The sequence below is a fragment of the Aotus nancymaae genome, unplaced genomic scaffold, assembly GCF_030222135.1.
Source record: "Aotus nancymaae isolate 86718 unplaced genomic scaffold, 86718_ANA_hifiasm-v0.15.2.pri h1tg000019l, whole genome shotgun sequence".
Taxonomy (NCBI): domain Eukaryota; kingdom Metazoa; phylum Chordata; class Mammalia; order Primates; family Aotidae; genus Aotus; species Aotus nancymaae.
The window spans coordinates 36,998,695-37,026,012 of record NW_026988431.1 but is presented as its reverse complement, the minus strand read 5'-3'; the positions used below and the strand labels follow the sequence as shown (position 1 = coordinate 37,026,012).

The 27,318-nt window shown below is 36.3% G+C and overlaps 1 protein-coding gene across 4 annotated transcripts in view; it reads left to right on the top strand.

The window, feature by feature from the left end:
- ATR (ATR serine/threonine kinase) overlaps positions 1 to 27,318 on the top strand; it is a 125,054-nt gene that overhangs the window by 84,966 nt on the left and 12,770 nt on the right. For 2 of the 4 annotated variants that reach the window (XM_064378772.1, XM_064378773.1), the window contains exons 35-45: positions 850 to 1,029; positions 9,563 to 9,705; positions 12,010 to 12,107; positions 12,629 to 12,861; positions 14,105 to 14,239; positions 15,664 to 15,873; positions 17,256 to 17,399; positions 20,067 to 20,217; positions 22,932 to 23,088; positions 23,205 to 23,358; positions 24,891 to 25,042. In XM_064378772.1, coding sequence (XP_064234842.1) covers positions 850 to 1,029; positions 9,563 to 9,705; positions 12,010 to 12,107; positions 12,629 to 12,861; positions 14,105 to 14,239; positions 15,664 to 15,873; positions 17,256 to 17,399; positions 20,067 to 20,217; positions 22,932 to 23,088; positions 23,205 to 23,358; positions 24,891 to 25,042 — 1,757 coding nt within the window. Of the gene's footprint in view, positions 1 to 849; positions 1,030 to 9,562; positions 9,706 to 12,009; positions 12,108 to 12,628; positions 12,862 to 14,104; positions 14,240 to 15,663; positions 15,874 to 17,255; positions 17,400 to 20,066; positions 20,218 to 22,931; positions 23,089 to 23,204; positions 23,359 to 24,890; positions 25,043 to 26,531; positions 26,670 to 27,318 lie in introns of those variants that run through there. The other 2 variants (XM_064378774.1, XM_064378775.1) reach the window with 2 other exon arrangements.

Here is a 27,318-nt window from a genome sequence, read left to right as displayed (position 1 = left end):
TATTTTTTTATTCATAATATATTTTTTCTTTTTTTAAATTTAAATTTTCATGTTTTGAGAGAGACAGGGTCTTGCTCTGTGGCCCAGGCTGGAGTGCAGTGGCATGATCATAGCTCATTGATACCTTGGACTCCTGGCCTCAAGCAATCCTCCCACCTCAGCCCGCACTTTGTAGAAAAGACTATAAGCATAAGTCACCATACCTCACTTTCTCTTTTATTAAGAGACAGAATCTTGCTCTGTCACCCAGGCTGGAGTGCAGTGGTGCATCATAGCTGACTATAACCTCAAATTCCTGGGCTCAAGCAATCCTTCCCCCTCAGCCTTCCGAGTAGCTAGGACTATAGGCATGGGCTACTGAACCTGGCTAATTTTAAATTTTTTTGTAGAGACAGGATCTTGCTATGTTGCCCAGGCTAGTATCAAACTCCTGGCCTCAAGCGGTCCCCCTGCCTTGGCATCCAAAAGCACTGCAGTTATAGATGTGAGTCACTGTGCCCAGCCATTCCTAGTATTTTCAATCCACTGTTGGTTGAATCCATTGATGTGGAACCTGTGGATTCCATCCATCAATGGATGTTGAATCCATTGATGTGGAACAGAGGGCCAACTCCAATTATAAAATTAATTAGTAAATGAATGAATGAGGTGAAATGAAGCAATGCTTCAGTTTTAGAATTTTACTTTAATAAGGGGCAAATAAAAGATAAACATGAAATTACAAATGGATTTGTACAAAAACATTTTTTCTTTTTTCTGTAAGGTATACAAAAACTTAACTAATACTCTCGCAGAAAATAGAAATATGTTTTTAAATTAAAAGGCTTATTGTTGCCTTTTTTCTTTTAGGGTGATGTCCACCAGGCACTAATTGTTCTTCAAAAAGGTGTTGAATTATGTTTTCCTGAAAATGAAACCCCACTTGAGGGTAAGAACATGTTAATCCATGGTCGAGCTATGCTACTAGTGGGCCGATTTATGGAAGAAACAGCTAACTTTGAAAGCAATGCAATTATGAAAAAATATAAGGCAAGTATATGCATAATGCAGTTTTAGTTAACTCTTTGTTGATGGGATAAAATGACTTAAGTCTATATGGAAAAACGTATCTATAAAAATAACCAGGAAATTGTTTTGACTTTTCAGTGAGTATATAACATAAGTATATGGAATTAACACAAAATAAATATACTCATGAAACTGCCAGCAACTCAAGAAATAGAATACTATTTGAGCTCTATAACCCTACTCCCCTTCATCTCAGTAATCACTGTTCTCACTCTCTGTCTCAAAGTTAACTTACATCCTAGCCTGAAAATTTTTGAGCAAAACCAATGTATAACTTCTTTACTAGGTATTAAACTTTGTATAGATGGTGTTGTAAGAGATATACCTCTCAATAATCCATGGGTCAATGAAAACTTTTCAATGGAAATTTAAAAATAGTTTGAATTGAATGATAATAAAAATGATATATCAAAGCCTGTGCAGCTAAAGCAGTTCTTAAAAGGGATTTAAAATTTGATTTGCATATGTTGGAGGAAAATAAAGGTTCAAAATTAATGAGCTAAGTATCCATCCCAAAGAGTCAGAAAAGAAACTGAAAAAGTAAGGGGAGACAAAAACATAGAAGAAAGGAAATAATAAAGCAAAGAGCAGGTGGCTAGAATTTGTGGGACGGATTAACTGAGAGAAAAAAGTTAAACAGAATAGTTCCTATCTGCATAGGAATTGTGTTGGCTGAATACCAGCCTGCACATGAATAATTCAGAATTCTATGAGGCCAAGCTAGGAATAACTGCTGGGGAAAGAATAAACATGTGGAGGCTATAAGAACAATTTTCAGAGCTCACACAGGATTGAGAGTCATTCAGATTACAGGATTGAGAATTATTCAGTCTGCCAGCCAGATTGAGAGGCCTCATTGCATAATACGGAGGATTCAGTAAAAATCTTAAAAGGGCCACACCTTAGAAGTAGGACTAAATTAGTTCTAGGCTAAAAGCTACTGTTTATCCATACTAGAAGAACAGTAAAACAAGCTTTAAGAGGATTACACTGATCATCAAGTAACCTTACTGCCTGCCAGATGAAAGTCTAATGCTCTTTAAAGCAAGACAACAAAATTTAAAACTTGACAACATAAAAATATGTCTTGCATCCAATAAAAAATTGCTATGTGAATGGAGAAGCAGAAATATTTGAGCCATAGACAGGAAAAAAATAATAGGAATAGTTCTAGAAATGACAGATGATGACATTTATAGATAAGGATTTTAAAATAGCTATTGTAAATAGGCTCCATAAATTTAAGCACATAAACAAAAATAAGAGCATGATGAGAAGAGAGAGAACTCAAAGATACAAGAAAGACCTAAATGGGACCAAGAGCCAAAGCAAATGGCACAGACAGTGCTAATCTTTAGATCCAGGAGGTGTTGCGTTCTGATGAAGACAAATAGGAGTCCAGCCCCTGCTCCTTGCCTACAAGAAGATGTCATGCCACCTAAGAAACTAATCTTCAATTGCATTAAAAACTGTATTATACTATAGGGCAGTGATACTGAGGCAGTTTCTGAAACCATACTTGGTAAGTTTCACCTTCCCAGTTGGAAAGATCTGAATTTATTATAGTATGTAAGGCACACCAACTTATGAGGCACACAAAAACTCACCAATACTTAACAGCAGAATTTGATAGCCCATATTCCAGTTCTCCCATCTCTGCATTGGTATAAAGCCAGGGTTAAGGAAGAGAGATGTCCTCAGACTACTAGCTTTTCAGGTTCTGTTTCCTCTGCATATACCCCTAATTTCCTGTGATAAAGGCCTGAGTAGCCTCTTCTCTTGTTCTGGTTGCCTATACATGATGTAGACAGAAATGAGAAGAGAAAAGAATAGAGGCTGACTACTGTAGAATGACACACAGATCCAAGGGGCCACATACTGCATTATTGCACTTACATGAAACAGCCAGAGTAAGCAAATCCATAGAGATAGAAGGTAGATTAATGAGTACCAGAGGCTGAGGCTTGGAACTGGGAAGTAACTGCTAATTGGTACAATTTTTTTTTTTTTGGAGTGATGAAAGTGTTCTGGAATTAGATAGTGGTGATGGTTACACAACTCTGAGAATATACTAAAAACAACTTTAGAAGTATGAACTTTATAATATATTAATTATATCCCAGTAGAGCTGTTATTTTAAAATATTACCCAAGTGGCAATTTTTAGATGAAAAAGGAAGTAAAAGATACAAGGACTAGTAAAAAAAATAGGAAATTTATTAATTGAAGATGATAAGAATACATACATATGTAGAAAATTCAAGCCGGGCACGGTGACTCATGCCTGTAATCCCAGCACTTTGGGAGGCCAAGGCGGACGGATCACCTGAGAGGTCGGGCGTTTGAGACCAGCCTGACCAATGTGGAGAAACCCCCGTCTCTACTAAAAATACAAAATTAGCTGGGCATGGTGGTGCATGCTTGTAATCCCAGCTATTTGGGGAGGCTGAGGCAGGAGAATTGTTTGAACCTGGGAGGTGGAGGTTGCAGTGAGCCAAGATCGAGCCATTGCACTCCAGCCTGGGCAACAGGAGTGAAACTCTGTCTAAAAAAAAAAAAAAAGAAAATTTAAAAGATTATAAATAAATTATTCAAAATACTGAGTGAGTTAAACAAGATTGCCTGATGATTTTATTTCTATATGACAGCAAGAAAGGAATTTAAAACATACCATTTACAAGCAAAAAGTGCTTGAACAGTTGGATATCTGTGAGGAAAAAAATGATCTTCAACCTCTACCTCATACCATAGCTAAAACTGCTTCAAAAAAAGTGGATTGGCCAGGTGAGGTGGCTCACACCTGTAATCCCAGCACTTTGGGAGGCCGAGGCGGGCGGATCACAAGGTCAAGAGATCAAGACCATCCTGGCCAACATAGTGAAACCCTGTCTCTACTAAAATATAAAAATTAGCTGGGCGTGGTGGCGTGCATCTGTAGTCCCAGCTACTCGGGAGGCTGAGGCAGGAGAGTTGCTTGAACCTGGGAGGCGGAGGTTGCAGTGAGCTAAGATCATGCCACTGCACTCCAGCCTGGCGCCTGGTGACAAAACAAGACTCTGTCTCAAAAAAAAAAAAAAAAGTGGATTATAGATCTAAACTGAAAAGCTAAAATTATAAACTTCTAGATGAAGAAATACAAGAAAATCTTTACAACCTTAGGTTAGGCAGAAGTTTTCTTAGGTCACACAAAGCATTAAGCATTTTTTAAAAAACCCGATAAATTAGATTTTCATCAAAGTTAAAACCTTTTCTAAGAAAGACAGTTAAGAAAATGAAAAGATAAGCCATAGACTGGGAGAAAATACTTGCAATGTATATATGACAGAGGATATGTATCTAAATTACAGAGAACCCTGCAACTTTGTAAGACAATTTAAAGATCTATGATGCCAGAGACAGTGGCTCAGGCCTGTAATCCCAGTGCTTTGGGAGGCCGAGGCCCAGGGATAACTTAAAGCCAGGAGTTCAAGACCAGCCTGAGCAATATAGTGAGAACCTGTCTTTACAAAAAATCTTTAATAATTAGCTGGGTATGGTGATGAATGCCTATATTCTTAGCTATTTAGGAGACTGAAGCAGGAGGATCACTTGAGCCTAGGAGTTCGAGGCTACAGTTAGCTATGATTACACCGCTGCACTCCAGCCTGAGTTAGAGTGAAACTTTGTCTATTGAAAAATATATATAAAGATCTGCAAAAGTCTTGGATAGGCACTTCGTAAAGAATACATGGAAACAGCCAAAAAGCAAATGAAAAGATGCTTAACATCATTAGTCATTAGGAACTTGCAAATTAAAACCACAGTGATATAACACATTACACACTAAACTGGCTAAAGTCTAAGAGACTAGCAGTACCTATTAATGCAATAAATGCACCTGGTGGGAATATAAAAAGTTAACTTAAATCTACCGTATTCCATTCCATTCTTAGGTGTTTATTCAACACAAACAATTACATTTGCCAATAAAAAGACTTGTACACAATTGTTTATAGTAGCTTTAGTCACAAAAACTGGAAATAGACCAGCTGGCCATTCCGAGAAGAATGGATAAACAAACTGTGATATAGTTGTATAATGGAATACTACTCTACAATAAGAAGAAATGAACTACTAGTACATGCAGCAAGGTAGATGAATGTCACAGATACGCTGAAAGAAAGAAGAGGGACATAACAGACAGCATGCTTGTATGATTCCATTTATATCACATTTTAGAACAGGTACAACTAATGTATATGGATAGAAATTATATCAGTAGTTGCCTGGGTAGTTGGCAAGAGAGTGATGGGAGGGGTGGGTGCCCATAAGAACTTTGGAGAGAGTTAGAAATGTTCATTTTCTTGACTGGAATGATGGTTCCTTGGCTGTATATGTTTGTCAAAAGTTATCAATTTGTACATAATGTGAAAATTTTATTGTATGAAAGTTCTGCCTTGAGAAAGTTGATTTAAAATTTTATTTTATTTTATTTTTGAGACAGGGTCTTGTGCTGTCAACCCAGGCTGGAGTGCAATGGTATGATTATGGGTCACTGCAGCCTCTACCTCCTGGGCTCAAGTGATCCTCCCACTTTAACCTCTCAAGTACCTGGGACTATAGGCACACACCATCACACCCAGCTAATTTTGTATTTTGTGGAGACAGGGTCTTGCTGTTCTGACAAGACTGGTCTCAAACTCCCTGGCCTCAATTGATCATCCCGCCTCTGCCTCCCAAAGTGCTGGGATTATAGGTGTGAGCCACCATGCATGCCCAGCTTAAAATTTTTAAAGATCTCATTTAGGATAGCAATAAAAATATGGAATGCCTAGGATTAAATTGCACATAAGACCTCTCCACAAAATAAAAATTAAAACATTAGTGAGTGAAGTAAAAAAGACCTAAATAAATTGGTAGCTAGAATACACGTATGAATGGGAAAACTCAATAACATAATTATTTCACTGTAAATTGACCTAGGGGTTTAATGCAGTACTCATCAAATGCTGACAGGTAATTGACAATTAGAATTTAAAATTTATGTGGAAACATAAAGGCCAAGAATAACCAAGAAGCTTTTCTGTCACCATTAATTTTTTCAGTTTTATTTTGAAATAATCTTTGACTTTTAAAATGTTTGTAGTAGTATAGAGAATTCCCATATCTCACCCTTTGCCGTGTTTCCCCTAATTGTAATATCTTACACTACCATAGTATCAGAAGCGGGAAATTAACATTGATAACACTGTTAACTCTCTGTCAACCACATTTCACCAGTTTTCCCAATAGTGTCCTTTTGCTGTCTAGAATTGGTAATCCCATATAGCATTAGTTGTCATATCTCCTTAGTCTCCTCCAGTCTATCTGAGATGCTCTTTACTGTATTGTGTGAGGTCAGATGCAGGGAGAAAATAGTTGGCCCAATCAAAAGATGTAACTGGGGACAGTTAACGAAAAACTACGTTAAGGGAAATTAACAAAGGATGGTGAAACTACCCCATAGCTAGCAACAACAGAGAATCATTGCTAATTCTAGACCTGAAGAAGCAAAAGGATAGAGCATTTACTGAAACCTGTAAAGAGAGCTAAATTTGTAGGAAAGGACCATTGGACCAGAACTTAACCTTAGGGAATGAAACACAACCACTGTCAACTGCAGTCCAGCAGGAAGGAAACCAGCAGGTATAAAGACCTTAACCTCACTCTCCTCCTCATCCACTCGCTAATCTATTGCTTCCTTCCATTGATTGAACTTGACAGGAAACCAGAGGGCAAACAGTCCCATTGATACAAATCATCAATTTCAATTTCCTGGGGCACTAAGCAGAGTGGAAAAGGCTAAACGTGGCAACTTTATCTGTCTGGAGGGGCAAACTGTGAATAACCAAAATAGTCTTTTCAATAAATGTTGTTGTATCACTTGTATATCTTATAAGAAAAAAAAAAAATCGGGCCGGGCGCGGTGGCTCATGCCTATAATCCCAGCACTTTGGGAGGCCGAGGCGGGTGGATCACGAGGTCAAGAGATCGAGACCATCCTGGTCAACAAGGTGAAACCCCGTCTCTACTAAAACATACAAAAATTAGCTGGGCATGGTGGCGCATGCCTGTAGTCCCAGCTACTCGGGAGGCTGAGGCAGGAGAATTGCTTGAACCCAGGAGGCGGAGGTTGCGGTGAGCCGAGATTGCGCCATTGCACTCCAGCCTGGGTAACAAGAGTGAAACTCCGTCTCAAAAAAAAAAAAAAATCAAACTTGATGCCTTCTTCCCACCATAAACAAAAGTAAACTTTAGGTAGATTGTTAATCTAGGTCGGAAGTTAAACATAACAAAATCATTAACCATAAAATAAACAATAATTTATGTTTATCAGAAGATACTGTTGTGAGTTAGAGGCAAGCTACAGATTAGAAGGTATTTCCAGTATATTAGAGGCTCATATCCAGAATATGACCCAGCATGTCCCCACAGGATATATACAAGAATGTTTATATCATTATTATTTGTAGATTTTATATTGGAAGTAACCCAAATGGCAATCAGTTATAGAGTGGATAAATACATTGTAGCATATCCTTACAATGGAATACTATTTGGTAAACCTAATTTATATGCAACAACTTGGATTAATATCACAAATGTAATGTTGAATGAAAGAAGCCAGTTAAAAAATAATATATGTAGGGCCAGGCATGGTGGCTCATGCCTATAATCCCAGCACTTTGGGAGGTTGAGGCGAGTGGATTGCTTGAGCTGAGGAGTTCAAGACCAGCTTGGGCAACATGGCAAAACCCCATCTCTACAAAAAATACAAAAAGTAGCTGGGTGTGGTGGTGTATGCCTGTAGTCTCAGCTGCTCCATAGACTGAGGAGGAAGGATCACCTTGAGCCTAGGAGGTCAAGGCTGCAGGGAGTCATGAGCATGTCACTGCACTTCAACCAGAGCAACAGAGCAAAACCCTGTCTCTAATAATAATAATTACTATAGTATGATTCTGTTTATTTAAAATTTCAAAAACAGACAAAACAAAACTGGAGTTCTTGTATGAGGATGATCAATTTGTGATAAGTGATCAAGTTGTACACATGAGATTCATGTATGTTTCTGTATATAAACTTTATTTTTCAAAAGAAAACTTAAAAATCTTAACTAAAAATGTGGAGAGAGAGAAGATCAGTAGAGAGGGAGGGAGGAGCTTTTATATAAAGGTAATTACTTTGTAATAATTGATCAAGCTGTAAATGCAAAATTTGTGTATTTTTCTGTACGAATTTTACTTTTCAAAATAAATATTTAAAATCTAAGCTGAAATGAGAGTGGGAAGAGGAAGGAAGTTAGGGGAGGAGGAAGAAAGGAAGACAGATGGGAAGGAAGAAAGGAAGGAAAGACCAGATTGACTAATGTTTTTCTGGCAGCCCTTGCCCTGTGTGGCTTGTTAGGTACATGAACCTAGCATGTACCACACATCTAATCATGTCATTCTGTCCTCTATTCCCAGGCAGGTTTGTGTCTGTAGAGTCTCAAGATTAGAGTCAGTAGAAACTCAGGATCTCACTTAAGTTTCTGGTCTAAACTATGTTCTTAAACTTGTTTAGATTAAAAGTAGAACTTCATTAAAAAAAAAAAAAATGGTCAGTGATCCTGTGTATTTCCTATCACATTTCATATAAAATATTAAAAATGAATAAACCACACAAATGTTTAAGTCAGGAACATCAAGGAGAAATAACAAAGGAGACTGAGTGTGGCCAGAAAGAGAGGAGAAAACTTGGAAGATAGTGGCCTGACGGAAGTCAAGGGATGAAAGCATTTGAAAGAAGTGGCTCAAGCAACAGAAACAGATATTGAAGAGAGTTCAAATGATAAAAGAATTGTAAAATATCTCTTGGATTTAAGGAGCTCCTTAGTGAAGTGATGAAGACTGAAGCTGAAAAGAAATAGTTTTAGGAATGAATGTGAAGTAGAGAAATTCTTTCTAGAAGCCTGCTTCTGAAGGAGTTGAGAGAAAAGGCAATAACTTGTGAGAGATCTTGGAGAAAACAAGTATACCTGATTTTTATTTTAACATAATTTTTATGCTTTTTAAAGTCCTACCCTCTTTAGAGATTTGATATTACTTCTGCTTTGAGGATTTTTTTAAATGTCTTTCATGATATATGTGTATACACATACACACACACACACACACACACTTTAACCCATCTAGACACTACTTTGATATATCTTTTAAAGAGGTAATATAGATGGAGTTTTCTTCTCCTTAAGTTGCGAATTCTTCCAACACTATTTCATGCTGGACAGTGGAGAGCCCACCAGAACCAGTCAGCCCTCCTGAAAAAGCCTTTATAAGAAGGTAGCTGTTCCTTATCCATATCAAAAATTGAGTCTGCTTTTGACTTTGCTTTGCCTAGATAAAGGTCACATACTTTTGATCCCTAATCATCTATTCATACTTTACTTCCCAGCATAGTGTGAGATTTCTTTACGTGAGTATCCTGTGTTCTTTTTATAGGATGTGACTGCATGCCTGCCAGAATGGGAGGATGGGCATTTCTACCTTGCCAAGTACTATGACAAATTGATGCCCATGGTCACAGACAACAAAATGGAAAAGCAAGGTGATCTCATCTGGTATATAGTTCTTCATTTTGGCAGGTGAGTGTGAGAACTGCATGTTTGCAGATTAAATATGTAAGGATGACTATTAGTATTGAAACATCACATGTCTTAGCATATTCTAGGTATTTTCTGGCTTATCACTGATTCAGTATATCACCTTAGATAAGATGTAAATTTTTTCTTTATGCAACTTTTTTCTTCACTTTAAGAACTAACTGTTTAAATGAAAAAAGTTATTTTTCATTTAAAAGTGATAGGCATGTGTTTTGGAAAAAGTCTCTCTAACCATGTTATTCCTCTGCTCTCACGCCAACACAAAATCATCAACACAGTAGAAGACTTCCATGACCAAAGATGTGGGGTTTTTTCCCCATATACCAAGCAGCGGACACCAGCTTGGTGTCCTCCAAGTCTGTTCTGACACTCCACCCGGAGACAGTGTCATTCCTCAAAAGTTGAGGACTTGGTCACACAAGACCGTCCCTTCCTTCCCCTAGTTGCAAGTCTGGGCCTCTGGAACGCCTGACTAACTGGCTTCAAGTTGGGGTTCTCACAACCTCCTCTTGGGTTCAATAAATTTGCTAGAGCAGCTCACAGAACTCAGGGAAACATGTTTACTGGTTTATTAAGAAAGATATTTTAAAGAATACAAATAAACAGCCTGATGAAGAGATACATAGGGTACGTTCTGGAGGGTTCCAGCACAGGAGCTTCTGTCTTTATGGAGATGGGATGTCCCATCCTCCTGGCACATGGATAAAGTCTTCATCACCTTCCTGTCAGCCTCCATGTGTTCAGCTCTCTGGAAGCTCTCCAAACCCTGTCCTGTGGGGTTTTTAATGGAGTCTTTATTACATGGGCATGATTGACAACCATGTACAAATGTGAGTGGACAAAAAGCTCATAATGTAAACCCAAGAAGGCCTGTGTGTTCAAACTTTTCTTGGCCTCTTTTATATAGCATTCCTTCTTCTAGGGTATGGGGCAGTTTTTTTTTTTTTTTTGAGATGAAGTCCTACTCTGTCGCCCAGGCAGAGTCCAGTGGCGCGATCTCAGCTCACTGCAACCTCTGCCTCCCGGGTTCAAGCGATTCTCCTGCTTCAGCCTCCTGAGTAGCTGGGATTACAGGTGCTCGCCACCACACCTGGCTAATTTTTTTTTTAGTAGAGACAGCATTTCACCATGTTGGTCAGGCTGGTCTCAAACTTTTGACCTTGTGATCCGCCTGCCAGTGCCTCCCAAAGTGCTGGGATTACAGGTGTGAGCTATGGTGCCCAGCATGGAATGAGGATCTTTTGACCCACAGTCAGATTAGAATCCTGCCTTGGGCTGGTGAGTGAAGGACAAGAGAATCTTAGAGAGAGAGATTCTGTTTTCTGAGGCCTAAAGTGCCCTGACATTATAACAAGGAGTTAGGAGCCAGTAACTGTGAACTAAAACCAGTGTATGCATTGTAATACCACAGCATGTATTTTTAAAAATTCAGCAGCACCAAATTAAGTATCCTTCCCATTCCAGACCCTCATCCCCTGAGTCTCCAACTGTAGAGTTTCAGAAGACCCTAAATTTCATGGAGACACACACACACACACACACAACATATATATTTTTTTGAGATGAAGTCTCACTCTGACGCCTAGGCTGGAGTGCAGTGGTGTGATCTCAGCTCACTGCAACCTCCACCTCCCAGGTTGAAGCGATTCTCCTGCCTTAGCCTTCTGAGTAGCTGGAATTGCAGGTGCATACCACCACATCCGACTGATTTTCTCCCAGGCAGAATCATTCATATAGTTTTAATATGTAGGTATTGATTCCTATTTTTGAATGAAAGGAGAGCATGATAAAGCCAGAATTTCAAGAATATTAGTCTGGAGTTTATTGAAGGGAAGAAATGTGGAATTAGGGTGACCAAATTATTATAATTTCCCATAAATTGAATGATTGGACCTGACCTAGGCTTATGGCCAAAGAATGCAAATGAAGGCACACAGATCCTAAGGAAAGATTAAAAGAAGTATTGATAGATTTTGATTAGAGCAGAATTTATACATTATACAATATGTTCAATGTATATGTATATTTGTATATGTATATGTATATTTGTACATATACTGTAAGTGGAAACATATAGTATGTACATGTTTTTGGTACAGAGAATATAGAGCTAAATGAGGAATATAATAAAAAATAGAGGAGTCAAAAATACCTTAGAGGAAGAAATATTTATACCATAATTTTTGTGAAAAGGATATATATAACTGATGTGGTTGTTTGATTCTTTAAATTTTAATTTATATAAAAAAGCTATGCTAATAACGTTCCTCTTCTATATAATTGCAGATCTCTACAATATGGAAATCAGTTCATATATCAGTCAATGCCACGAATGTTAACACTATGGCTTGATTATGGTACAAAGGCATATGAATGGGAAAAAGGTATAACTCTTCACATAAAAATTTTAAAGGACTAGGAATTACAACTTTGGTATAAAGTCAGAATTGGCTGGACAGTCTAAATTCCTAAAAGCTTGGAAGACATTTGATAATTAAGATATCATGTAAGTGTGAGTAAGAAACTAAATGTTAAAAAGGAAAGGAAAGACAAATCATAGACTTTTAAAGTAGTTATAATTCAGGGCTTCAAGTAAAAATCTGATTATTTCTTGATGAACCTAACACATATTAAAAGTATTAGTTTTAGCCAAATAATTTACCCTAAAAATTAAAATGGATAGTGAAAATTAATGTCCCTTGGGTTTTTGAAATCGCTCTAAATATTTTTTCTAGTTGGACAGAGACAACTGTCTTTTCACAAATTGGCAACTGATCTAGCCTTGGGCATGGGAATAACATATTTTAAAGCTATTTTTAAAACAAAATTTTTCTTCTGTGACATGAACTGATATATTGATTTTTCTTTTTCCTTAAATGTTTTTTAAACTTTTTTTTACCCCCAGCTGGCCGCTCCGATCGTGTACAAATGAGGAATGATTTGGGTAAAATAAACAAGGTTATCACAGAGCATACAAACTGTTTAGCTCCATATCAATTTTTGACAGCTTTTTCACAATTGATCTCTCGAATTTGTCATTCTCATGATGAAGTTTTTGTTGTCTTGATGGAAATAATAGCCAAAGTATTTCTAGCCTATCCTCAACAAGCAATGTGGATGATGACAGCTGTGTCAAAGGTAATCACCAGGGTCTTTTACCATTTTATATGAATTGATTATGTAATACTAGTATGTAGATACAAGTTCCAGGGTTTCTCTTCTATATTAGATTAGTAATTTTAAATGTGTTTTAAAATTATAGCATTATATCTTAATTTAATATTTGAATATATTTACCAGATGAAATGAAGTAATTAGTATATTTAAGATCAAATAATTCAGCATATGTTTTCTTTATGAAGTGTAGTAAACTGTTCATGCTTAATGCAAAATTATTACCTATGTTTTCACAAATATTTTAATCCAAAGTACCTGAATTTTTTTTTTTCTTAAGAGACAGGATCTTTCTCTGTTGCCCAGACTGGAGTGCAGTGGTGGAATCGGTGCAGCCTCAAAGTCCTGGGTTCAAGTGATCCTCTTGCCTCAGCTTCCCAGTAGCTGGGACAGTAGGGGTGTGGTACTATTTACACCTGATTTTTAGATTTTTTGGTAGAAATGGGATCTTGCAATGTGGCTTAGGCTGTGCTCAAACTCCTGGACTCAAGTGATCCTTCTGCTTTGGCCTCCCAAAGTGCTGGGATTATAGGCATGAGCAATTGTGCCCTGCCAGTACCTGAATTATTAATAGTAAAAAAACCTGTATTGCATCATTAATTGGAATTCATATATTGGTCAGTATATGTAATAAGTAAATATTTTAGAGAATGTAGATACAGAGACATAAAACAAAAATAAAAATTCACACCTTGGACCATTCATTAATATTTTGATATAATTTTATTTGTATATTTTCTAGCATATTTTAACACTACATTTAATTATGTTGCCATATAATTTCATATTTTTCACTTAAGATTGTTTCTATGTTATTAAATATTCTTTGAAGATATAATTTTAATATATAAAATTCTAAAAAATAGCCTTCAATAACTTATTTAACTATTTAGTTGATCATTAAGGTTATTCCCATTTTTCTTGCTATTGTAACACATCTAGATATGTCTGTGTTTATTCTCATTTCTAATTATTTCTTCGGGGCAGATTATTTCTTCAGGGCAGATCCCTGTAACTTTATAATTCACTAAGTTATAGGGTGGCAGTATTTGTATGGTTCTTGATAGCATTGCCAAATAGATTTTCAGGAAATTTGTATCAGTATAAACTCTCATCATGAATACTTTTTAAGATGATTTTTGTTAATCAAAAATTTTATCTTTTAAAAATCTTGTATAAAAAAGCATTTAACTCTTTTTTATGACAGTCTTCTTATCCTATGCGTGTGAACAGATGCAAGGAAATCCTAAATAAAGCCATTCATATGAAAAAGTCCTTAGAGAAGTTTGTTGGAGATGCAACTCGCCTAACAGATAAGCTTCTAGAATTGTGCAATAAACCGGTACTATCATAATCTTATTGCTTATTAAACCGATGTTGGGTAATTTTATATATATATAAAATCTTATATATAATTTGAGCTGTTTTTCATTTGATTAAAATTCTAACTTATAGATGTATACATATATCAAAATGTATTATGTATTTTAATTATGTATGATTTATCTTAATAAAGCAGTTTTTAGTATTTCTAATATATGTTCAAATGCCCTCTGATATTTCTAGAAGTTCTTCTTAATGTAAATTAAGAATTTTCCAAGAGTAGATTATCTATGGTTATCAGAAATTTTTAGTAGATAATATGAAATAAGCCATAAAAATATAAGTATGTAAAATATTCAAAGTTACCTAAAGTACTCTCTGTGATTATATCATATTTTAAACTTTCAAAATTCATATACATTATTAAACTACACTTATGATAGGGAAGAAGGTTGGGGTTTTGCTTTTCATTCTTTCAGTATACATTTCAGTGCCTACGAGCAGACAAGCACTATGCTAAGGAACACAGATGAATAAAATATGTTCTTATCCCTGAGGTGCTCATAGTCTTATAGGGAACTAAGCAGACGGTTATCTAGAGTAATAAGTACTTTTTTCAGTAGATTTGTGACTAAAGTAGGAACATGGTTACAGGAGTGACCTCACTATTCTACGTTAAGAATTAGAGAAAAATACCCAAGGATGTGTAGGAAAGATAAAATGGGAGGTGGGGATGGCTATAAGGAGGGAGAGAGAGGCTCTTTAATAAGGTATAGAGCTAGACTTCACTTGACAAATATTCCGAGTCCATCAGTGTTTATAGATGAAAAGATATAGACTATTTTTCACCTTTCCTTTATCAATAATCTCAAAAGGGTAATCTGCATTTTTTAACTCCATTAATCCCATTTGACCTCTGATGCACTTGACATTATCCAAAACCGTGGCCAACATTTATTAAACACTAACACTGTTGTAAGTATTTTACATGTACAGATTTCCAGTTCTTTATCTGAAGCCTTTGTGGCAAGCTACACTTAGAAATTCAGGATTTTTAAGATTTTTAAGGTAATGTAAGTGCATATTTAATAGTGCATATTTAATATTTGATATTTCCACTGAGGGTAACCTATTGGAGCATCCCATAATTAAACATGTAGCTGTTTCTCGGTGAGAGTTTGATTTACAGAATTCTTTGGATTGTCTAACATCTGGTAATAAGATTGTAGGCCTCTATTCTCTCCTTTAATCATTAAACAATTCTATGATGTAGGTGCTATTATTAATGAGATAAATGATAGAGGTTATTATGAGATAGTTAGAATATACTTAGAAAACTACAGACTGCTGAACCTTTGTAAGTAAGATATTGTAATAGCGAAATTTTTGTTATACTTGAATTTAAGGTAAACTCAAATTAAAATGCACGCCTTATTTTTTCAGGTTGATGGAAGTAGTTCCACATTAAGCATGAACACTCATTTTAGAATGCTTAAAAAACTGGTAGAAGAAGCAACATTTAGTGAAATCCTCATTCCTCTGCAATCAGTCATGATACCTACACTTCCATCAATTCTGGGAACCCATGCTAACCATGCTAGCCATGAGCCATTTCCTGGACATTGGGCCTACATTGCAGGATTTGATGATATGGTAAACTTGAGTTTTTATATGACTTTGATTTTAAAATTTAGTTTTTAAAAACTTCAAATTAAGATAAAAAGTGTACTCCACAGAATCTACATGAATCTTATTTGTGAAGAAAAAAATATACAGAAAAGTAAATCTCATTTGTACTGATGGCAAAAATATTCAGTGATTAAAAAAAGTTCTGATTCATGATTCACACTCACCCTAATATTTTGATTTTTCAAATGCTCCTATTGTTTTAGTATGAATATAACGTTTATTTTTTCACAATTAGATTTTTCTTCTCTCTCTCTTTCTATTTTTTTAAACAGAGTCTCATTCTGTTGCCCAGGCTGGAATGCAGTGGTGTGATCTCAGTTCACTGTAACCTCTGCTTCCCAGACTCAAGCAATCCATCCATCTCAGCCTCCTGAGTAGCTGGGACTACAGGTGCACACCACCATGCCTAGCTAGTTTTTTAATTATTTGTAGATACGGGGTTTCGTCATGTTGCCTAGGCTAGTCTCGAATGCCTAGGCTCAAGCCATCCTCCCACTCAGCCTTCCCAAGTGTTAGTATAACAGACGTGAGCCACTGTTCCCAGCCTATGCTTTGTTTTTAATTTAAGCAGCAGCATTCACCTTATTTACTTACTTCATTGGGTACACTGAATGTTGGAGGAGTTTGTTTTTTCAAAAATCAAATTACTTTCAATTGATAAACATTTCTGAACATGAAAGACATTGAAAAACAGTCTCAGGCTCTGCAGAAAGATCCTAAAAAGATGTTTCAAAAATCTTTTAGGCCGGTGCGGTGTCTCTTGCCTATAATACTAGAACTGTGGGAGACCAAGGTGGGCAGATCACGAGGTCAGGAGTTCGAGACCAGCTTGGCCAATATGTTGAAACTCCATCTCTACTAAAAATGCAAAAAAAACTAGCCGGTCGTAGTGGCACATGCCTGTAGTCCCAGCTACTCAGGAGGCTGAGGCAGGAAAATTGCTTGAACCCAGGAGGCAGAGGTTGCAGTGAGCCGAGATTGTGTCACTGCACTCCAGCCTGGACAATAGAGGGAGACTCCGTCTCAAAAGAAAAAAAAAATTTAAATATTTTGACTGCTTTGAAGGGGGCTGCCTAAATTTGAATATGTAAGTACTTGTATTGGCAATGAAGGAATCTTTTTATGTCATAGCTATTTCTAATGGGTTGAAATGTGTTTCTGTTCATAGACAGTCATTCTTTTCATAGTTCATAGAAAATTAAAAGAAATTTTTAAAATACAGATTTACTACACAATATAGCTTGTAATATTCTTTTTATTTTTTAATGTAACTCAAGGTTTATAATATATAGACATTTAAACAGAAATTTTTGGCCCTAATTCATATATAACTCATCATCCTTTAGGTGGAAATTCTTGCTTCTCTTCAGAAACCAAAGAAAATTTCTTTAAAAGGGTCAGATGGAAAGTTCTACATCATGATGTGTAAGCCAAAAGATGACCTGAGAAAGGACTGTAGACTAATGGAATTCAATTCCTTGATTAATAAGGTTTGGAGATAGTTTGCTTTATTTTATTTATTTAATGTTTTTTGACTATTATAAAACCAGAATGCTTTTATTTCAGAGTTACTATAATTACTATCAATGTGATATAGGCATTTTAGTATGCAAACAAATCACTCTTAAAAAGCAGGAATGAAATATATTGTCTTTTTCATTTTCACTTAATTTTTGTATTGAGATAAAATGTATATAACATAAAACTTAACATATAATAATTTTTAAAGTATATCGTTAGGTGGCATTAAGTACATTCACATCGTTATACACCATCACCACCATCCCTCTCCAGAACTTTTTTCATCTTCCCAAATTGGAGCTCTGTATCTATTAAACAGTAACTTCCCATTTCCCTTCCCCTCAGCCTCCAGCAACCATTATTTTGTCTCCATGAATAACCATTTGAGGTACCTAATATGAGTATAGTATTTATCCTTTTATGACTGGCTTAAATCACTTGGCATTATTCAAAGTTCATTCATTTTATAGCATGTGTCAGAATTTCCTCCCTCTTAAAGCCAAATAAAATAAAATAAAGTCTATTGTTTTTCATCCACATTTTATTTACCTGTTTATCCATTGGTGGACATTTGGGTGCTTCTGCCTTTTGGCCAGTGTGTTAATATATTTATCAAAAGATAAATAGGCTGGGTGCAGTGGCTCATACCTATAATCCCAACACTTTGGGAGGCCCGGGAAAGAGGATCACTTGAAGCCAAGAGTTCAAGACCAGCCTGGCCTACATAGTGAAACCCTGTCTCTACAAAATATTTTTTAAAAAAATTATCCAGGCGTGGTGGCACATGCCTTTAGTCCCAGCTACTTGGGAGGCTGAGGCAGGAGGATTGTTTGAGCCCAGGAGTTTGAGGCTACAGTGAGCTACGATCATGCCACTGCACTCTAACCCAGATAACAGAGCCAAGACCCTGACTCTGATAAATAAACAGATAAATAAAAGGTAATCATTAGCATTTTGTCAGTTTTATTGCTATTTGATTTATATCTCAAAGATGATATGAGGACTCTTATCAAAGGGTTATTATAAATGTGTGGTTTATGTATTTTGAACTATTCTGTAACCAGGTATTTGTAAATGCATAGCGTATTTTTTTTCCATTGGTAAAAATTGAACCATACTGTGGAAAGATGAAACTTGATTATTTTTCTACAAGCTTTTTCTCCCTTCTTCTCATTCCCTTCCCATATTTTAAAGTTATAGATCTTTAGCATAGAAAAGATATAGCAGTAGATGAGTTTGTTTTTTAAAAAAGAACAGTTATAGTCTGCTTGGTTTAACCAAAAGTAATTTAAAAATTAATACCACATTAAAAACTATCTCAAGAGCAATATGTAAAGGAGGATTGTTTTTTATTTTAAAATATTGTTTGGGCTGGGTGTGGTTGCTTACACCTATAATCCCAGCACTTTGGGAGGCTGAGGCAGGCAGATCACTTGAGGCCAGTAGTTCGTGTCCAGCATGGCCAACATGGCAAAAACCTGTCTCTACTAAAAATACAGAAATTAGCCAGGCATGTTGGTGCACGCCTGTATTCCCAGCTACTTGGGAGGCTGAGGCATGAGAATTGCTTGAGCCTGGGAGTCGAGGTTGTAGTGAGCCCAGATTGCACTCCACCCTGGGTGACAGAGCGAGATTCTGTCTCAACAACAACAAAAAAGTCTTGTTTGGTAAAATGGCACCTTAATTCACTAACTAGTAAACCATTAGTATGTTCTTTCCAAAGCTCCCTGAGTATTTTTCTGAGTATCAGATTTACTTGAGTATCAAGTGGCCTGGCTTTAGTTTATAAATTTACATTAATCAGCTTTGTGACTTTAATTATTTTGTTACATTTTCTCTCATGAACATGGTAAAATAAAATAGCCTGATTGTAAAAAAACTGTTAGTTTTGGAGGCCACACACTGATCTTATAATATATGAGATTCTAATGCCATACTGTTTTCCTGCTGTAAAATCTATTTTTGTTTCCTAAAGTGTAAAATATATTTTTGGTCAGTGATTGTGCTTTTGAATTGAATAGGTTACAATTATAGATGTATGCTTAGTTTGCTTACTTCATGCAGATCCAGAATTAAACATAATACTGTTTCTTTTTACCTAATATATCAGGATCAATCAGATGAAATATGTAAGGCTTTCTTTTGCTAAGGGATAGCTTTTGAAATAAGGTGTGATAAACCAAAAGAGAAGCAATGCATTTTGAGGATGTCATAGAACTCATGCTCTTTCGTTTATGTATTTTAGAAATAATTAAAATTAAATAGCAGACTCTGTGCCTAAGGACTTAATGTTTCAGTAATACTTGTAAAGCAATAGAAAATAAAACAGTAGGATTTTGTCATTGTTAAATATACAGCTTAAATATTTTAAACACAATATTCTTATCATATTAATAGTGAATAATTAAAAAGAAGGACCTACCTGGGACATTTTTAATAATTTGGAAATAGATTAGAGATACTGTCTCAGTAGTGTCCTTCCCTATCATTCGGAAGGATTATGCATATATACCACATAGTAAGCCTTCATTGACATTCTTTTGTTATGAAATGAACAATCTTTAGATACATTTGATAAAACATTTAGAAATTTTGAATTCTATCTTGTTTTAAAATTTATGTGTATTTTTTAACAGTGCTTAAGAAAAGATGCAGAGTCTCGTAGAAGAGAACTTCATATTCGAACATATGCAGTTATTCCACTGAATGACGAATGTGGGATTATTGAATGGGTGAACAACACTGCTGGTTTGAGACCTATTCTAACCAAACTATATAAGGAAAAGGGTACTAAAATTCATTCATAAGTATATAGTGTGGGTATAATAGTTACTAAGTTATATAATATGGGTAAAATTGGTATTAATATATGTTAGTATATATTTTTTATATAAGTCATAGTGAAATTTCTAGATTTTATATACAGAAACACTTTAGTGTTTCCCTCCTTCTCCCCTGTTCCCTCCCTCCCCTCCCTTTTCTCCCTCCCTCCCCTTCCTCTCTCACTCCTTCCCTCCCTCTCTCCCTCCTTCCCTTCCTCCCCTCCCCTCCTCCTCATCCCTCCCTCCCTCCTTCCTTCCCTTCCCCTCATCCCTCCCTCCCTCCTCCCTTCCCTTCCCTTCATCCCTCCCTCCCTCCTCCCTCCCCTCCCCTCCCCTCCCCTCCCTTCCCCTCCCCTACCTGTTTTGATTCCTTCCCTGTCTTCATCCAAAAAGAATTTGAGATAGCTTACAAAACTATTTATTTTTATTTTTCACAGATACCGGTTAACAATTCTGAAACTACTCTATGTGTATACAGTACTATTCTTTAGGAAATAAGTAAATATGTTGTGTCTAATGAGAGCCAGTTTTCTCACTGTTGGAGAAAGGAAAGGAAAGAGAGAAGGCTAGAATGAAGTCTGACATTTTAGATTGGAATAAGGGGCTCCAACTGTCTAAACCTGGGATAATTTGAGCAAATAAATAAATAATGATTGTAAAGTATTATAACCCATGGAATAAATAAACATGAATCCATACTGATATAAACAAATATTTGGTAAATAAATAAATAGAGAAGTAGGAATAGTTCCTTATATTCTAATACAATTTCAATGAATAAATGTAGAAAGGAAGATGGAAATAGGAAATCACCAATTAGCAAAAATTATAGTAATAATTATTATAGGCAATGATTATTAATAGATGCTAAAATTAATAGGCAAAAGAATGAGAAACAGGTTATTTAAAGAATCTCAAAGTATCTCCCTATCAGATACTTATTAATTATAAAGGGAAAAGTATAGTAACTTTACAGTAGAGAAACAAAAATTTCTGGTCAGAACTCTTTACAAATGTCAAAGTAATGAAAGACAAAGAGAAATATTTCCCAGATTTAATAACATTAAGGGGACATGACAACTAAATGTAATGTGGAATCCTGGATTGGATCCTGACCCCCAAACAAAGTGTGCTAGCGGGACAGCTGGTGGAATTTGAATAAGGTCGGAAGTTTGGTTAATAATACTGTAACAATAGAATTTCCTGATTTGAATAACTGTACTATTGTACTATGGTTATGCAAGATATGAACATTAAGGAAGGCTGGGTAAAGAATATGTGGTATCTCCATATCATTGATGCAACTTTTTATAACATCTAAACTTATTTTAAAATAAAACATTTTTGAAGTGCATATGGTGTAACATATTAAAAATTAGTAGATTAGGTTATCAAAGTGAAGTAGAAAATGAGTGTATGTTTTCACACATAATTTATATGGTATTTGCCATAACAAATTATTGCAAACTAGGTGGCTCTAAACAATAGAAATTTATCCTCTCATGGTTCTGGAAGCTAAAGATACAAAATCAAGGTGTCATTAGGATCACGACCTCTCTGAAGGCCTTTCTTTTGCTTTCTGGTGTTCTGTGACTTCTGGCTGTATAGTACCAAATTGCCTTTATTGTTACATAGTATTGTCTCTATGTCTCTGTGTCTCTATTTTCTTATAAGAACACCAGTCATTGGATTATTGAATTAAGAGCCCGTCTTCATGACTTTATCTTAATAATATTACATCTGCAAACACCCTGTTTCCAAATATGCTCACATTCCCGAGTACCAAGAATTAGGATTTCAGCATATTTTTTGAGAGATAAAGTTCAATTTATAACATTAAGTAATACTGATAAATTACTATATCGTGGGTATTGTGCTAAGTATATTATGTACATTATTTTATTATTGTTGTTAACATGCCTGATTAGCCCTATTTTATGGACAGTGCCAGAGAACTTATGTAACTTGTCCAAGTTCACAGTTGCAAAACTGAAATTCAAAGACACTTGAATCAGAGTTCAAAGAACTTGCTGTTGACTATTTTATGAGCATGAAATATTGTGTATGGATCTGAAAATATATTTTTCTTTGATAATTTGTGTCAGTATAATAAATATATGTATATATACATATATATACAAAATAAGTTCATTCATAGGGGACTTAATTCTGAGTCTTATATTCTGGAACTATTTGATTTCACAACACTGGTTTTAGCTAACATTAATTTTCATCAAGAAGAGGCTTCACTTGAGTAAGTACAGTGGTCCCTCCTTATCTGGGGGATTGCTTCCAGAATACCCTCACATACCAAAGTCCACACATACTCATGTCTCACAGCCCTGCAGAACCTGCATGTATGAAAAGTCACCCCTCAGTATACACTGATTTTGCATCCCATGTTTCTGATCCATGTTTGGTTGAAAAAAAATCACATGTAAGTGGAACCACACAGTTCAAACTCACATTGTTCAAGGGTCATCTGTGTTAAGGGAAGGTAATGTGATTTATTATTTTATTATACAATCAGTAACTTTATGCTTAATTGAAAATTTTTTATTCTTGTTTCTCAATAACAATTTGAATAAAAGTAGATGTTTCCTGTCCAAGTTTAACAAAAAAACCTTGCCCCTTTTTTTCATTTGGCTGATGTGATTCATGAATATCACTTCCTCTCAGGAGTATATATGACAGGAAAAGAACTTCGCCAGTGTATGCTACCAAAGTCAGCAGCTTTATCGGAAAAACTCAAAGTATTCCAAGAATTTCTCCTGCCCAGGCATCCTCCTATTTTTCATGAGTGGTTTCTGAGAACATTCCCTGATCCTACATCATGGTAAGTTACCAACAATATAATATGTTGTTATGGTTGAATGTTTATTTTTAATATTTTAGATTTATATTTGCCTAATGTGGTATATGGATATTTCATAGGCATTGTGTTTCTTTTAGGTACAGTAGCAGATCAGCATACTGCCGTTCCACAGCAGTAATGTCAATGGTTGGTTACATTCTGGGGCTTGGAGACCGTCATGGTGAAAATATTCTCTTTGATTCTTTGACTGGTGAATGTGTACATGTGGATTTCAACTGTCTTTTCAATAAGGTATGTGACATGAGTTACTCTTACTGATGGTATGTTTTCTCCCAATTTCCTTTCCTCAACAATTGTTCTTCCTTGACATACCTGTTAGAAGCAGTTACACTCACAGTTGAGTTATATTGAGAATTTGTTGACTAGTTTTCATCAGTGGATCACATAGTAATGCATCTTAGGATGGAGAGAACTTAGAAGAGTGATATAGTACAGCTAGCACTGAATTTGAAGTCCAAAAGCATAGGTTTACCTTCTGACTCAATTAGTTATTAGTTATGTGAATATGGGCAGATCAGTTCATTTTACTGAGACTTAGTTTTAGAGAGACAGAGTAGTTTCCAAATGGTTTCCAAATCTAGCAACATATCAGAATTATCCAGGAATTTAAAAAAATTTACAGCAGTTATAACACCCAGGAGATTCAGATTCTGTAGGTCCAGAATGGGGCCTGGGAATAAATTAAGGCAACTGGACCCATCTTTAAGGCCCCCTATAATTATCCAGTATTATAATCCTGCAGGGCAGACGGGTAGGTTACCACACTATTTTCTTCACGCTCATCATCTACAGGTTGCCTTGTGTTGTCACAAGAAACCAAGAAAGATCATAGACCCAACTGAGAACAAATCAGAGATAAAACACTGGCATGGGTTAATCATACAAGAGAGGAATTTAGGGTAACTGATTAGAGGTATGAAAGGTCCCTAGAAAAGGCAGGTTAGAGGACAGCAGAAAATGAACAACTGACTTCATTATATAACATGTTTTATTTCCTTTATGAGGGATATGAGTGTCTGACCCTTGGCTGCTTCTCTTCTCTTGTTTTAAGATGAAAGTATTAAAGCAAAGTAGAAATATGTGAGAATATTTGTATTTTATATTATTTAAGAAAGACATTAACTAAGTTAATATGAGACTAAATACTGAATGCATAAAATTTCCCTGCAATACTGCTTATTCACTATACTAAACTCAGTGAAAGGTAAGTCCATTTATCTCCTAGATCTTATCCAAGATCAAGTGTGGTTTCAGTTCCGTAAAAGCAAAGCCAGAACTATATGACTCCTTCATGTTATAAACCTCTAATGTAGTTACAACATAAATATTTTGAGGGTATTTTTGCTCTTTGCTAAAAGAATCTGGACATGGGGCCAGGCGTGGTGGCTCACGCCTGTAATCCCAGCACTTTGGGAGGCCAAGGTGGGCAGATAACCTGAGGTCAGGAGTTCGAGACCATCCTGGCTAACATGGTGAAACCCCGTCTCTACTGAAAATACAAAAATTAGCCGGTTATGGTGGCAGGTGCCTGTAATCTCAGCTACTCGGGAGGCTGAGGCAGGAGAATTGCTGGAACCTGGGAGGCGGAGGCTGCAGTGAGCCGAGATCATTGCCACTACACTCAAGCCTGGATGATAGAGCAAGACTCCATCTCAAAAAATGAAATGAAATTTTTTAAAAAAGAATCTGGACATTAAGTTTTTTGAGTAAAGATTTTTAAATTCTAACATCGTTAGTTTGTAACAAAATGTATTGTTTCTAAGGGAGAAACCTTTGAAGTTCCAGAAATTGTACCATTTCGCCTGACTCATAATATGGTTAATGGAATGGGTCCTATGGGAACAGAGGGTCTTTTTCGAAGAGCATGTGAAGTTACAATGAGGCTGATGCGTGATCAGCGAGAGCCTTTAATGAGGTAATCATCTATACTTTGTAAATAATTTAACAGTATGTTTTTATATAGGAACCACTTTGCACTGACTGAAATAGTTTGCTTAAATAGCTTTATGCAGATATAATTTACATACCATAAATTCACCCCTTTAAAAGTACATACTGCAGTGGTTTTTAGTGTATTCACAAGATTTTGCAACCATTACCACTATCTAACTTTAAAACATTTTCATCAACCCAAAAAGAAATTCCATAGGCATTAGCAGTCACTCCCAATCCCTTTCCCCTCCCACCCCCGCTATCTCTTTGTAACCACTCATGTATAATACTTTCTGTCTCTGGATTTACCTATTCTGGACATTTCATATAAATGGAGTCATTAATATATGGCTTTTTTTTTTTTTTTTTTGAGACTGAGTCTCACTCGGTCAACCAGCCTGGAGGGTAGTCGTGCAATCTCAGCTCACTACAACCTCCACCTCTCGGGTTCAAGCATTTCTCTCCCTCAGCCTCCCAAGTAGCTGGGATTACAGGCACCCACCACCATGCCTGGCAAATTTTTGTATTTTTAGTAGAGATGGGGTTTCACCATCTTGGCCAGGCTGGTCTTGAACTCCTGACCTCGTGATCCACCCACCTTGGCCTCCCAAAGTGCTGGGATTACAGGCATGAGCCACCGCACCCAGCCATATGTGGCCTTTTATGTCTGTCTTCTTTCACTTAATGTAATGTTTTCAGTGTTCAACATGTATCAGTACTATATTTTTTATTGCCAAATAGTATCCTGTTATATGGATATACTACATTTTCTTTTTCTGTTCATCAGTTAATAGACATTTGGATTGTTTTCCCCTTTTGTATTGTATTGTAGATAGCATGGCTGTGAACATTGTTTACAAGTTTGTTTGTTTTTTTTTAATCCAATGTCTTTTATTATTTTTTTTTTAAATTGCATTTTAGGTTTTGGGGTACATGTGAAAAACATGCAAGATTGTTGCATAGGTGCATACGTGGCAGTGTGATTTGCTGCCTTCCTCCCCTTCACCTATATGTGGCATTTCTCCCCATGCTATCTCTCCCCAACTCCCCAACCCCTGCTGTCCCCCCACACTCCCCCCCAACAGACCCCAGTGTATAGTACTCCCCTCCCTGTGTCCATGTGTGCCCATTGTTCAACACCCGTCTAAGAGTGAGAACATGCGATGTTTGATTTTGTGTTCTTGTGTCAGTTTGCTGAGAATGCTGGTTTCCAGGTTCATCCATGTCCCTACAAAGGACGCGAACTCATCGTTTTTGATGGCTGCATAATATTCCATGGTGTATATGTGCTACATTTTTCCTGTCCAGTCTGTCATCAATGGGCATTTGGGTTGGTTCCAGGTCTTTGCTATTGTAAACTGTGCTGCAGTGAACATTCGTGTGCATGTGTCTTTATAGTAGAACGATTTATAATCCTTTGGATATATACCCAGTAATGGGATTGCTGGGTCAAATGGAATTTCTTTTTCTAGGTCCTTGAGGAATCGCCACACTGTCTTCCACAATGGTTGAACTAATTTACACCCCACCAACAGTGTAAAAGTGTTCCTATTTCTCCACATCCTCTCCAGCATCTGTTGTCTCCAGATTTTTTAATGATCGCCGTTCTAACTGGCGTGAGATGGTATCTCAATGTAGTTTTGATTTGCATTTCTCTAATGACCAGTGATGATGAGCATTTTTTCATATGCTTGTTGGCCTCATGTATGTCTTTTGTAAAGTATCTGTTCATATCCTTCACCCATTTTTGAATGGGCTTGTTTGTTTTTTCCTTGTAAATCTGTTTTAGTTCGTTGTAAATTCTGTATATCAGCCCTTTGTCAGATGGGTAGATTGCAAAAATTTTTTCCCATTCTGTTGGTTGCCGATTCACTCTATTGACTGTTTCTTTCGCCATGCAGAAGCTGTGGAGTTTGATTAGGTCCCATTTGTCTATTTTGGCTTTTGTTGCCAATGCTTTTGGTGTTTTGGTCATGAAGTCTTTGCCTATGCCTGTGTCCTGAATGGTTTTGCCTAGGTTTTCTTCTAGGGTTTTTATGGTGTTAGGTCTTATGTTTAAGTCTTTAATCCATCTGGAGTTAATTTTAGTGTAAGGTGTCAGGAAGGGGTCGAGTTTCTGCTTTCTGCATATGGCTAGCCAGTTTTCCCAACACCACTTATTAAACAGGGAATCCTTTCCCCATTGCTTGTTTTTATCAGGTTTGTCAAAGATCAGGTGGATGTAGATATGTTGTGTTGCCTCTGACGCCTCTGTTCTGT